Source organism: Monoraphidium neglectum (assembly GCF_000611645.1).
Source record: "Monoraphidium neglectum strain SAG 48.87 unplaced genomic scaffold scaffold01956, whole genome shotgun sequence".
NCBI classification, from domain to species: domain Eukaryota; kingdom Viridiplantae; phylum Chlorophyta; class Chlorophyceae; order Sphaeropleales; family Selenastraceae; genus Monoraphidium; species Monoraphidium neglectum.
This window is the reverse complement of record NW_014011672.1, coordinates 1-11,148: the sequence shown is the minus strand read 5'-3', so window position 1 is coordinate 11,148 and position 11,148 is coordinate 1. Positions and strand designations below refer to the sequence as shown.

At 66.9% G+C, this 11,148-nt stretch overlaps 2 protein-coding genes across 2 annotated transcripts; one reads left to right on the top strand and one right to left on the bottom strand.

The window, feature by feature from the left end:
- Positions 1-958: 958 nt before the first annotated feature.
- MNEG_9493 (Phosphate-repressible phosphate permease) lies at positions 959-7,840 on the top strand (the record flags this gene model as incomplete). The annotated part of the gene is made up of 16 exons (XM_014042036.1): positions 959-1,016; positions 1,246-1,457; positions 1,523-2,005; positions 3,276-3,309; positions 3,561-3,619; positions 3,774-3,799; positions 3,991-4,075; positions 4,238-4,470; positions 4,681-5,110; positions 5,384-5,457; positions 5,691-5,767; positions 6,052-6,157; positions 6,370-6,547; positions 6,855-7,033; positions 7,312-7,462; positions 7,694-7,840. The coding sequence occupies 16 exons, from the start codon at positions 959-961 to the stop codon at positions 7,838-7,840; spliced, it is 2,532 nt and encodes an 843-aa protein (XP_013897490.1).
- Positions 7,841-9,164: 1,324 nt separating this feature from the next.
- MNEG_9492 (putative methyltransferase) lies at positions 9,165-11,029 on the bottom strand (the record flags this gene model as incomplete). Its single annotated transcript, XM_014042035.1, has 7 exons — positions 9,165-9,323; positions 9,467-9,494; positions 9,567-9,745; positions 10,053-10,191; positions 10,472-10,570; positions 10,776-10,865; positions 10,974-11,029. The coding sequence occupies 7 exons, from the start codon at positions 11,027-11,029 to the stop codon at positions 9,165-9,167; spliced, it is 750 nt and encodes a 249-aa protein (XP_013897489.1).
- Between the last annotated feature and the right edge of the window lie 119 nt (positions 11,030-11,148).

Here is an 11,148-nt window from a genome sequence, read left to right as displayed (position 1 = left end):
AGGATCGACGGCTCAGTGTTGGGCCGAGAGCGGCAGGCGTTGGTTGACGCGTTCCAGGATGACCCTGGGGTAGGAGGGGTGGTGGGGTTGGGAGGTGGGGGCCGGGGCCTTGAGGGGGGAAAGCGGCGTGGCCCTGCGCGCACGCAAGTGTGTTTGGCGGCGACGGCCAGAGGAGCGGCGTGCATGAGTTTGTGATGGGGCACATGTGTGTATGTGTGTTTGTGTGAGTGTGCGCGCATGTTTGGATGCGGGTGTGGATGTGCACATGTATGTATGTGTGTGTGCATGTGTGTGTGTATGTGTGTGTGTATGTGTGTGTATGTGTGTGTGTGTGTGTGTGTGTGTGTGTGTGTGTGTGTGTGCGCGCGCGCGCACGCGCGCGCGCGTTGACCGCACCGCAGCTTCTACTCGCGCTGTCAAGGCGGCTTTGCAAACGCCAGCGCCGCGCACCTGGCTCCCCTCTGGGCTGCCCGGCGTAGTCGGCTCGCGCAGCAGGACAGCCCGAGGGGCACGACCCCCCGCGCCCCCTCGATCCGCGCAGGTCCGAGTGGCCCTAATCTCCATCAACGCCGGCGGCCAGGGACTCACTCTGACGGCCGCAGACAAGGTGCCCCGGCCGCGCCGCGCGCTGCGCGCACGGAGGGGAGCCGTCGGCCGCCGCCGCGCCGCACGGCGCGCGCAGCTGCGCGCGCCGCGCCCGCCCCGGGGCGCCCCGCCCCCCGCGCCGCCTTGATGCGCGCTGCGGGTTGTTACGGCCGGTCTGCTGTGCAGCCTTTTCGGCCTCGTCCTTTCTCTCACGCATCCACCTTCCGTCTGTCCCCCTTCCGCCCGCCACGAGCTCCAACCCAATCGACATTGGATCCGTCCCCAACCCTAATCCCCCCCCCCAAAAAAATCCTAACCTCCGGCGCCCCCCCAGGTCGTTTTTGTGGAGCTGTGGTGGAACCCCGCAGCCCTCATGCAGGCCGAGGACCGTGCCCACCGCGTGGGGCAGGGCCGGCCGGTCAAGATCTACTGTGAGCGCGCGCGCACGCGCGCCCGGGCCGATCGGCCCGCGCGCTGGGCGGCACGTAGGCGCGGCCTCGGGATCCGGGGGCCGGCCGGGGAAAGCACAGAGCCCCGCGCGCGCAGGGACTGACGGGCCCCTGGGGGCTGTTTCTCTCTAAGGAGGCGCCACGCCGCGCGGTGGCGCCCCCAAACACCCAGTCTGTGCCCGCTTCCCGCCCGATTTCAAACCTTGGACAGACCTGGTCGCCCCGGGCAGCGCTGACGAGGACGTCTGGCGGCTCCTCAATTCAAAGCTTCAGGTCACAGGGGCGGCCCTGGGTGACGGCCAGGCCCATGTTGCGGCCCTCGACCTGCCAGGCGCGCCGCCGCGCTCGCGCACGCCCTCGCCGCCGCCCGGCAGCGAGGGGGCGGGGGCGGCGGGGCTGGGGGCGGGGGAACTCCAATACGTGGTGGAGGCGGCGGCTGCGGCGCAGGGGCAGCCGTGCAGGGGCCGCGCCCTGCAGTGATTCCTCAGCAGCAGCAGCAGCAGCAGCAGCAGCAGCAGCAGCAGCAGCAGCGGCAGCAGCGGCAGCAGCAGCAGCAGCAGCAGCAGGCGGATGATGATCTTGATCTGGACGACGCTGACCTGGCGGCAGCCGACGAATTCCTGTCGCAGCACGAGCAGCGGCTATCGCAGCAGGGCTCCCATGCAGAGCAGCGTGGGCAGGAGGAGCAGGGGCAAGGGCAGGGGCAGCAGCGCGCCCTCCAAGAGATCGAGGGGGAGGCCGGCCGGGCCGTGTCTGCTACCAACGGCGGCTGCTGCGGCGGCGGCGACGCGGCCGCAGAAGCACGGGGCGGCACACAGGCCTCGACGCGGCAGACGAGCAACAACAGCTCACAGCCCGCGCCGCTGTCGCAGGCCGTGCTGTCTCAGGCTGAGCAGCCAGGGGGGCGGCGGCTGGTGCCGTCTGAGCACTCGGGGCCGCCGCCTTCGTTCGACATCGATTTGACGCAGGAGGTCAGCGGCTGACAGCCACGGGTCGCTGTGCACTACAGGCCTAACCGCTCAGCCTGGTTGGATGTGTGTGTGTGTGTGTGTGTGTGTGTGCGCGCGTGTGTGCCGCCTGCCTCGTGCATGCTGGGTCCTGAACCTACCACCAGAGGCCACGCAGCTCAACGGCTTTGCTGACTGTATGCACAAGTGTTTCATGGCCCATTCGGGCAACCCAAGTGGATTTGCACATCTGGGCTGCTGTTTGTTGGGGTTGCAAAATCAGCCGGGGTCAGCGGGCGCGCGCATGGCGGTTCCTCGAGGCAAGCCATCACTGGATGCTGCCTGGGTTTGATGCAATTGGAGCGGTTGGCAGCTGGGCTCATGTATCTGACGCTGCTCATGGGCGTGTGGTAATGCCTTGGATCAGTGTGAGGTTTTTCCTCACACTTCGACTGGCAAGTGGGACGAGCCGACGCCTGGGGCAAGTAACCTGGTAGGGTTTCATGGCACACGAGTGCTGCTGTCAAGTTGACGCAGCCAACGGTGATGCGCTACTGTTCATCAGTCAGCTCATGCGTTCACATGGTGACTTAAGCCGCGCTTGTATATTGATGTTTTGCTTGCTGTTTCATTCGGGCGTGAGTACCCCGCACTGCAGGCAGGCCGAGTGAGTTGATTCTTTTTCGTCAGGGCATCTCGAGGCCGGGTGACCAGTGCGGCGGCTGGCTGTGATACCGAGAACTCAGGACAAGACGTCACGTTTGCCATCACGTCTCTTATGTTGTCTGTGGTCAGAGGAGTGACTGTGACACGAAGTACGGGTACTACTTCACATCGCCCACCTCCTTACTAGACGGTGCGCGTCCCGGGAGGCCAGAGCGCGCACGTTCATACATGTTCTGCGCAACGCAGCAAGCTGGGAACCTTCGGTAGAGGCTCCGCACGTTGTTGCATGCCTCGCACGGGCACCGCTACAAAAACAGCCGCGCGCAGGGCCTGCGAGACCTCGTGAAAATTTGACGGCGTTATAAGCACTTGGCAGCGCCAGCGGATAGGGCTCAAGCCAGTGCCAGCTGGACTAGTGGGGTGTCACTGGTGTCAGGGCTGCAGTACCACTGGCTCTGAGCCACGCGCGACGACGCAGCCGCCGCACGTGTATGCCAGTCCCTGCTACGGCGCAGCCACCCACCCTTCTTTGGACACAAAATTAGTTGCAGTCCCATGTTTGCGAGCCCCTCTCTGGAACCGGTTGACAGCCATCCGCCGCCTGGCCGCCCGCCCTGTTGCCCTGCAGTGGCCTGCCGCGGAGGCTCCTGACGCCATGGCTTGTGAGTGGGCTGGCCTGGAGCGCGCTCTTGCCATGCCACGTGTTGCGCACGCCCTGCCGCGCTGCTTCCTGCATGGAAGCCCATGCCCGCCCCTGTTGGCCTCGGACCGTTGCCCAAACGCGCGCAGCCGCCTCAAAGATTCCCTTGTGCCCGGGAAAGGAATCTCAGGAAGGCCATCCCGGCCTCACCGTCGCGCCTCATGTCACCCCCCTTACGCCCTGCTGCCTGCCCTCCCGCCCCCCAAACCACAGGGGCTCAGTACACATGGATGATTGTCATCCACGGCATTGTCGCCTTCATCGATGCCTATGTGAGTCATCGCAACCATGTGGATGTGCTGCATGAGTTGAGCCGCGTTGCTGTTGTGACGGGCTGCAGCGAACAGGATGCTTCGCGCCATGCTCCACATCCCAGCGCATCACCCTTTTCCCCCCACCGCTCCCCCCCCCACACACACATTCCAGGGTATTGGCGCCAACGATGTTGCCAAGTGAGTTCGCCCACGCAGCCCACCAGGCGACACAGCCCGCCTGCCCCCACGCTTCTGTCCTGATGTCAACCCACCAGCGATCCTGTCGGCTTGGAGTCCTTCACACGCATGCCTGCTTACGACCGCCACGTGCCGCACCCCCTTGCTTGGGTGTGATTCGACGCCGCCCGCCTCCCCCCCTATGCTGACAGTGCCTTCGGCACCTCTGTGGGCTCCAAGACCCTCAAGCTCTGGAGCGCGGTGGTCATTGCAGGAATTTTCGAGTTCTTGGGTGCGGTAAGTGCGCCAGCCCCCGGAGCCGCCGCTCCATTCTGAGCTTCCGATGTCGCCACCTTGACTGTATATGTGAGCAGCCACCCCAACTGCGGTGGCACGCCGCAGCCCCGCCCGCCCCGACCCACACCCCACGCGCGGATCAATCCGTGACTCATCGAACAGATGCTGCTGGGCGGCAACGTGACCAAGACCATCGCGGGCGGCATCGCCAAGACCTCCACCTTTGCTAAGTTCCCGGCGATCTTCATGTTTGGCATGCTCGCCGCGGAGGTGGGCGCCTCCACCTGGATCCTCCTGGCCACGTACCTGGAGCTCCCCGTGTCCACCACCCACTCCATCATCGGCGGCGTCGTCGGCTTCGCCCTGGTGTTCGGCGGCGGCAACGCGGTCACCTGGTGCGTCCCGACGCCGCGGCTGCGGCTGCGGCCCGGCTGCGGCTGCGGCCGCGCGCCTGCTGTCGTGACCGCGGGCGGTGCTTCTGGCCTGCAGCCTTGCGAGCACCAGCATCCCCCCTCCCCTGCCCCACCTTCGTCCCAGCTCACCCTGAACCATCCAAGCCCTGCCTTCGACCGACCCACCTGCACTCAATCCCTCTCGCTCCCCAGGTACACCCGCACCGACAGCTTCCCCTTCATTGGCGGCATGGTGCCCGTGTTCGTGTCCTGGTTCCTGTCGCCCCTGCTGGCCGCCCTCATCACCCTCGTCCTCTTCCTCGTGATCCGCACGTTTGTGCTGCGCCGCAAGAACTCCACCTCGATCTCCTACTGGGTGCTGCCCGTGCTTGTTTTCGTCACCATCTTCATCAACATCTTCTTCATCATCACCAAGGGCGCCAAAAACCTGGTGTCCATCCCCGTCGAGAAGGGCGCCTGGATCGCCGCCATCGCGGGCGCCGCCGCGGCCGTGGTCAGCTCGCTGATCCTGTTCCCCATCATCCGCAAGCGCGTGAAGAGCCTTGACGAGGCCCCCACCTCCAAGGACGCCGAGGCCGGCGGCAAGCATGAGGACGTTGAGACCGACCAATTCCAGCAGAAGGTGCGCGGCCCGCAGTCCCTCCGGCTCCAGGGCCCTCGTCTGCCTCGGGACGACTGGACCGCCGCACGCGCGGGGGCCGGGGCACGGCAGCCCGCCTTGCAGCAGCTGGCTTTCGCTTTCCTGGAAGGCGCAGCCACTGCCGCGGGCGGGAGCACGGCCGCGGCGACTGTGGGCGTGACGCTCGCGGGCAGTGCGTGTGGCGCGGGCAAGCCGCCGAGCGAGCGCTGACCTTGTATATACGGCAATCCCCCCTTTCGGCTCTCAACATTGCAGATCGCCGACAGCCTGAAGCCTGTGGAGGTCGACCCCAACGACAAGTCGGTGGGCGCCTTCTTCAAGCGCTTCAGGTGCGGCCCGGCTGAGCCCCGCTCGGCGCCGGGGACGGAGGGTGGCTCCAGATCGATGCACGCGACGCATCTCGTCCGGCTGGGCGCATAATCTCCACAGCAGCTCGGTGGCTTCGAGCCTTGTCCCCCCTCACGAGCCACGGGTCCCGAATCCCGCAGCCTGGCGGCGGCTGGGTTGTAACTTGCCAATGCACACGCAATCTCTGAGCTTGTTACGCTGTGCGCACCCGCAGGAACGCGGCCCTGTCCGGTGTTACTGTGGACATCCATGATGACGTGAAGGACGACCAGAACATCATGGCCATGCACGGTGCGCCCGCGGCACTGCCGCACGCGGCGCACACAGCTGTGTTCCCGACGAGGAACCGGCCTTGTTCGTTCGGATGGCCAGCTGCGCGGCCCCAACACGAGCGCCGCCGACGCACCCCTGAGGCGCTTTGACAGTGGTCTGGGGCGGCACCCGCCCAATGTCGGCCCCCAGATTTGAAGGCCGGGCGCACCCGTCGGGCTGCCCTTGGTGGGCGTGCCGAGCACACCCCCACCTCACACAGACGACACCCCGCCGTGCCCGCCTCTCATCCCCCGCCCCCGCAGACGACGCCGAGAAGTTCGACCCCCGCACCGAGGAGGTGTTCAAGATTCTGCAGGTCCTCTCCGCCTGCGCCATGTCCTTCGCCCATGGTGCCAACGACGTCGCCAAGTGAGCCCGGCCGCTGTGATGCGGCGCCGCACCGCACGGCTTTATCTGCGGCGGCCTCGTGGCGCTGCTGGCACCCGCCGGCGCTTCGCACGCACGCCGGCAAAGCCGATGACGCAGGCGGGGTGTGCACGCGAACCCCCGTGTGCCCGAATCCACAAAACTAAACATCTCATCGCTTCTCACGTGCGCGCGGCACCTCTCTCTGTCCGCAGTGCCGTCGGCCCCTTCGCCGCTGCCCTCTATGTGTACGAGAACCTCAAGGTGCCCGGCAGCAACTCCGACGCCCCTATCTGGGTCATGGCCCTGGGCGCGACCGGCCTGGTGGTCGGCCTGGCCACCTACGGCTACAACATCATGCGCGTGCTGGGCGTAAAGTGCACCCACATCACCGTGAGTGGCCGCACTCGCGCGCACGTGCTCTGCCGCGTCTGTCCCCTGCGAGGGGCGGGGGCTGGGGACTTGACTATGCAGGGGCCCTGCCCAGATGACGGGCAGGGCCTTTGTACGCACTGCTGGCCTGTCTGGCGGCCTGAGTCAGGGGACCGCAGCACGTAGTCGGGATGTCGCGGATTATTGGGCAGCCTATGCGCACGCACTGATGATCAGCGAGTGCTGCAGCGAACAGGCTGGGCCGGACCATCACTGCAGCCTCCCTGACCCCCCGCCTGCGCGCCCCCGCCCTGCCCCAACCCCCCAGCCGTCCCGCGGCTTCTGCATGGAGACCGCCACCGCCCTGGTCATCTCCGTCGGCAGCGTGTTCGGCCTGCCCCTCTCCACCACCCACACCATCTGCGGCGCCACCGCCGGCGGCGGCATTGCGGAGGGCCGCTGGAAGGCCATCAACTGGGGCCTGTACCTCAAGATGTTCATCGGCTGGTGGGTTGCGGTTCAGGGTCTGGGTTTTGGGCGGTCCCAGTGTGGCAGGGCCTCCAACTCTGGGGCAGGGGCGACTGAGAAGTGCCCACCCTGGCCTCGGGCTATCCCTCGTCTTGGAGGGGTGCAGCAGCAACGCCCGGAGGGCCGAGCGGGATCCTTGCAGCCGCGGGCTGGGGCTGGCCCAGTAGTCATGCCCGACGCAGCCCGATGCAGCGTGCCACTCAGTGCTGTGACACCAGTTCTTACGCCTCAAGCCGCCCCCAACCCTCTGCGCGCAGGGTGGTCACCCTGGTCTTCGCGGGTCTGGTTACCGCTGTGGTGTTCTGCCTGGGCATCTACACCCCCTCCCGCATCGACGAGGCCGCCTTCAACGACCTGGTGCAGGCCAACATCAAGGCCGCCAACGCCACCCTCAACTCCACCGTCGCGGTGCGCGCCGCCTGTAGAGGCACGGGCACACAACTGGGCATAGCGCCAGCCAGCTCCGTCTTTGAGCCCTTTTTCCTTGGCACGCAATAGAGGAGCTCGCGCACTCGTGAACACAAGCACCCTCAAGTAGGGCGAGTCAGCAGCCAGCTGTGCGCTGAGTCAGTCGCTCCCCCTCTCCACCCCTGCCTGACCCTCCTCTTCCCTTGTTTGATTGCGCACCCCCTTCCCCAGGCCTTCCCCGCCTCTGCCGCCGAGGCTGAGGCCCTCTTCAACACCACCGGCAAGATCAGCGCGTCCGGCGTGTGGCCCGAGGCGTCGGCCGTGATCGCCGCCACCCAGAGCGTGAAGTGGTTCGCCGGCAACCAGACCAAGGCCTAAATCCTGGGGTACAGGCCTGGCGCCGCACCCTGGCGGGCGCGGCTACACTCCTGAGACCGTCAGCTTCCTTCTGTCCGGCCCCGCCGCCATGGCCAGCCGCCCGCGACGGCGGTACAGGGCAGTGACTTGCGGATCTAACGTGCTCAGCAGAGACATTTCATGGGGTGACTCGCCAGGCTGTGTGGTCACCACCCCCCTCCCACTTCGACCTTGGTCAGCCTGCTTTGTTATCCAAGCCGAAGGCATAGCCTTCGTGCTCACGGCGGCAGGCATGCGTGCAGCTTCCTTGCTGGCGCCCCAACACTTCCCTGTTTGTCCGGTCCATTTGCACCCCTTGGATTATTCCAGGCAGCCGGCCGGGGTCTATCAAGACAGCATGGCTGTGCACACACGATTCCCCCACACGCGCGGCGGCTGCTGTTGTAGATGAACACCCAACATCCCCACACTCCCCTGGCTTCGCGCCAGGGGGAGTCATTCGTTGCCCGAGGTGCGCACACAGCCACCCACACTCCCTTCACGCCAAGCACCGCGTACTTTGGCGCTGGCAAGCCCGGAGAGGCTCAAACGCAGCCAGCTGCAACTGATCAAAGGCATCTTGTGCATGGCAGGGACGGTGAATGCGACAGCCTGCATGCAAACCGTCTTGCACAACGTTAACGATTGCCACTTCCGAGTGGTCTTGGGCTGAGCGCGCGGCGTGCTGAGCGCAGGTCCTGTTGGTGCACGCGCCCTCGGTTTTGGGGGACAGTGAAGTTGTTTTTGGCACAAAGAGAGTAAGTCCTGCAACGACCTGATCCCCGCTACTCCGCAGACCAGATCCTGCTGACCATGTGCATGCATGCTGGTGTGCGGAGTAGCGCTTGACTCAGCCCATGCATATGAGCTGCTGAGCATACATATGAAGGGAAGTGGACCTTGCAACAAGCTCACAGCTACTAAGGTGCACCCTCTGTGGAGCCACAGTACATCTGAGAGCTGCACATCCTAGCAAGCTGCAGCTGCAGCACCCTTGTCTTACGACAAACCCCCGTCTTGGCAGCACTGGAACTTCACTCGCACCTGGGCAGGTAAAGCCACAGCCAGGCTGGCGCGCCAGCAGCAAGCAGGCGCAAAAGCAAGGCGGCCAGGTTGTGGTGTGCTGGTGACAAGCATCGTTACATCAGCTAGAGCAGGGGTCAACACAGCTGGCATTGCGGTGGTTGTCGGTTGTGCAGCCTCTCTTTCGGCGCTCACAGCAGTTGCCGCAAGCGCGGGGCAGCAAGGGGAAAAAACAGGGCAGCCTGTTGCAGCGCTTGGCCCGCATTGCACGCTGGGGTGTGCCTCATCGCCCGCCGCCCGGCTTCGTGGCTGCAAACATCACGAACATGCGCGCGCGGTCGCGGGCGTAACCCTCCAGGCCGACAGAGTTGACCAGGTCAACGAGCTCGCCCTCGTCCCAATAACGGATGGTGCCGTTGGCGCCGGAGAAGGGGTTCAGGGCCTGAGGTTGGCGAGGCGGAGGGGAAAGGGGTGGTGTGGGGTGGGGGTGGTTGCAAGCGGTTGGGTGGGCAGGGCGGAAGGCGGGAGGTAGCCGGCAGGGCCTGCTGGAATTAGTGTGTGCAGCCGTCAGCCGCCCGCGCCAACTTTGACGAGGCTCGATGGGGGCCCGGGCCTGGCTGAGGGACGCCATGGGTGGGCGCGAGGTGCACAGCCGAAGGGGCGGCTGCGAGGAAAAGATAAGCACCTGCCGCCGCCGCTGCCGCCGAGCCAGGGCTTGTCTGCAGCAAACAGGATGAACCTGTTGGCACGGACGCAGCCGCGCCAGGCCAGCCCGACCTGGCCGGCCAGCTCCCGCAGCTCTGCCTGCTCCCACTGCCTGTACGTCGCCGCCCGCCCCCGCGCCCACGGCGTGCGCTCCAGCGCCTGCGCCGCAAGGGGGCGGGCGCCCGCGGGCGCACCGCACCGGTTGCTGCTGCGGCGCCTGGGCCCACCCGCACCCCAGGCATTTACGCCTGCGCCGGCGCGGGCCGCCGTTCCGCGGCCGGCAGGTCCATCGGCGCCGCCGCAGCCGCGCACAAGCACAGCTGCGATCCTGTCGACCATACATGGCTTCCTGGGATGCACCACCCCGGGTCCTCATCCACGCGCAGCCGCCCAGCCACGGCGGCCCTCCCCAACGAGTCGGGCGCGCCACAGACTCCCAGCTGAACCCGGCCCGCGCGCCGCGCACCTGCGAGATCGGGCGCACTGTGTCGTCCCCGAGCAGCTCCCCGATGGGCGCGAAGGGCGTGAGGAACGTGGACGCGACAAACACGCCGCCGGGGCGCAGCACGCGGCTGATCTCTGCGAGTGCCGCCTGGGGGTTCGGCCTAGGGTTTTGTGGGAAGTGGGTGGCAGGGAAGTGGGTGCGTTGTGGGGGTGGGGGCCAAGGGGGCGGCTGGTCGAGGGACGGGGTGGCTGCGAGGGCGAGAAGCTGCGTTCTGCAGGCCCAGGTGTGCGGGCTCGCAGCAACCCCCTCAGGACCTCCGTGCCCGGAAGCGGGCAACCCGCGCAACGAGCGGCGCGGCGCGGGCGCCCATCAACACTCCGCATGGCGCCGCACCCTCGCGCGCGCACGCGCAGGTGGACGGCGCCGGGGGCGGGGCGCACCAGCAGTGGATGGCGGCGCCCGCATGGATCGCGTCGACGCTGCCCGTCGCAAACGGCAGCCGCGCGATGTCCGCGCGCACGCACACGATGGGCGAACTCCTGGATGGAGGGGAGGAGGTGCCACATCAGCGCGGTCAGCGAGGGCGTAGCGGGTTCGACAGACCCAGCAGGCTTCCAGTGCACAAAGGTGGCTGGCGGCAGTATGGGCAGGCCGCCGTTGCGGTGCTATGAAGAGGTCCCGCATGCTGTCACTATGCCGCTGGAGCTGGAGGGTTCAGCGGGCCACGCGCAGCCCTCAAGGCACCGGAGCCTCGCTCTGAGCGCAGCGGCCGCCGCGGCGGCGGCCGCGCCGCGACCTCCGCCGTACTCGCCGGCGCTCCGGCCCCAAGGGCCCCTGCCGCGGTGCAGGCTCCACCCCATATGTCCACCCAAAACCGCGCCGCTGCAAACCGGACTCGCGACCACGCCCGCCCTGGGGTGGGCAGCATCGAGCGCCCCTCACCCTGGGGCCGACAGCTCTGGGGAGTCTTTGAAGTAGGTCTGCGCCTGCTGCAGCATCGTCTCACTGTAATCGAGCGCCACCACGCCGTCAAACTTGCCGCTGCGCGCGAAGAGGCGCGTGAACAGGCCGGTCCCGCAGCTGGCGTCGACCTGGGGGCGGCGGGGCGGGGAGGGGT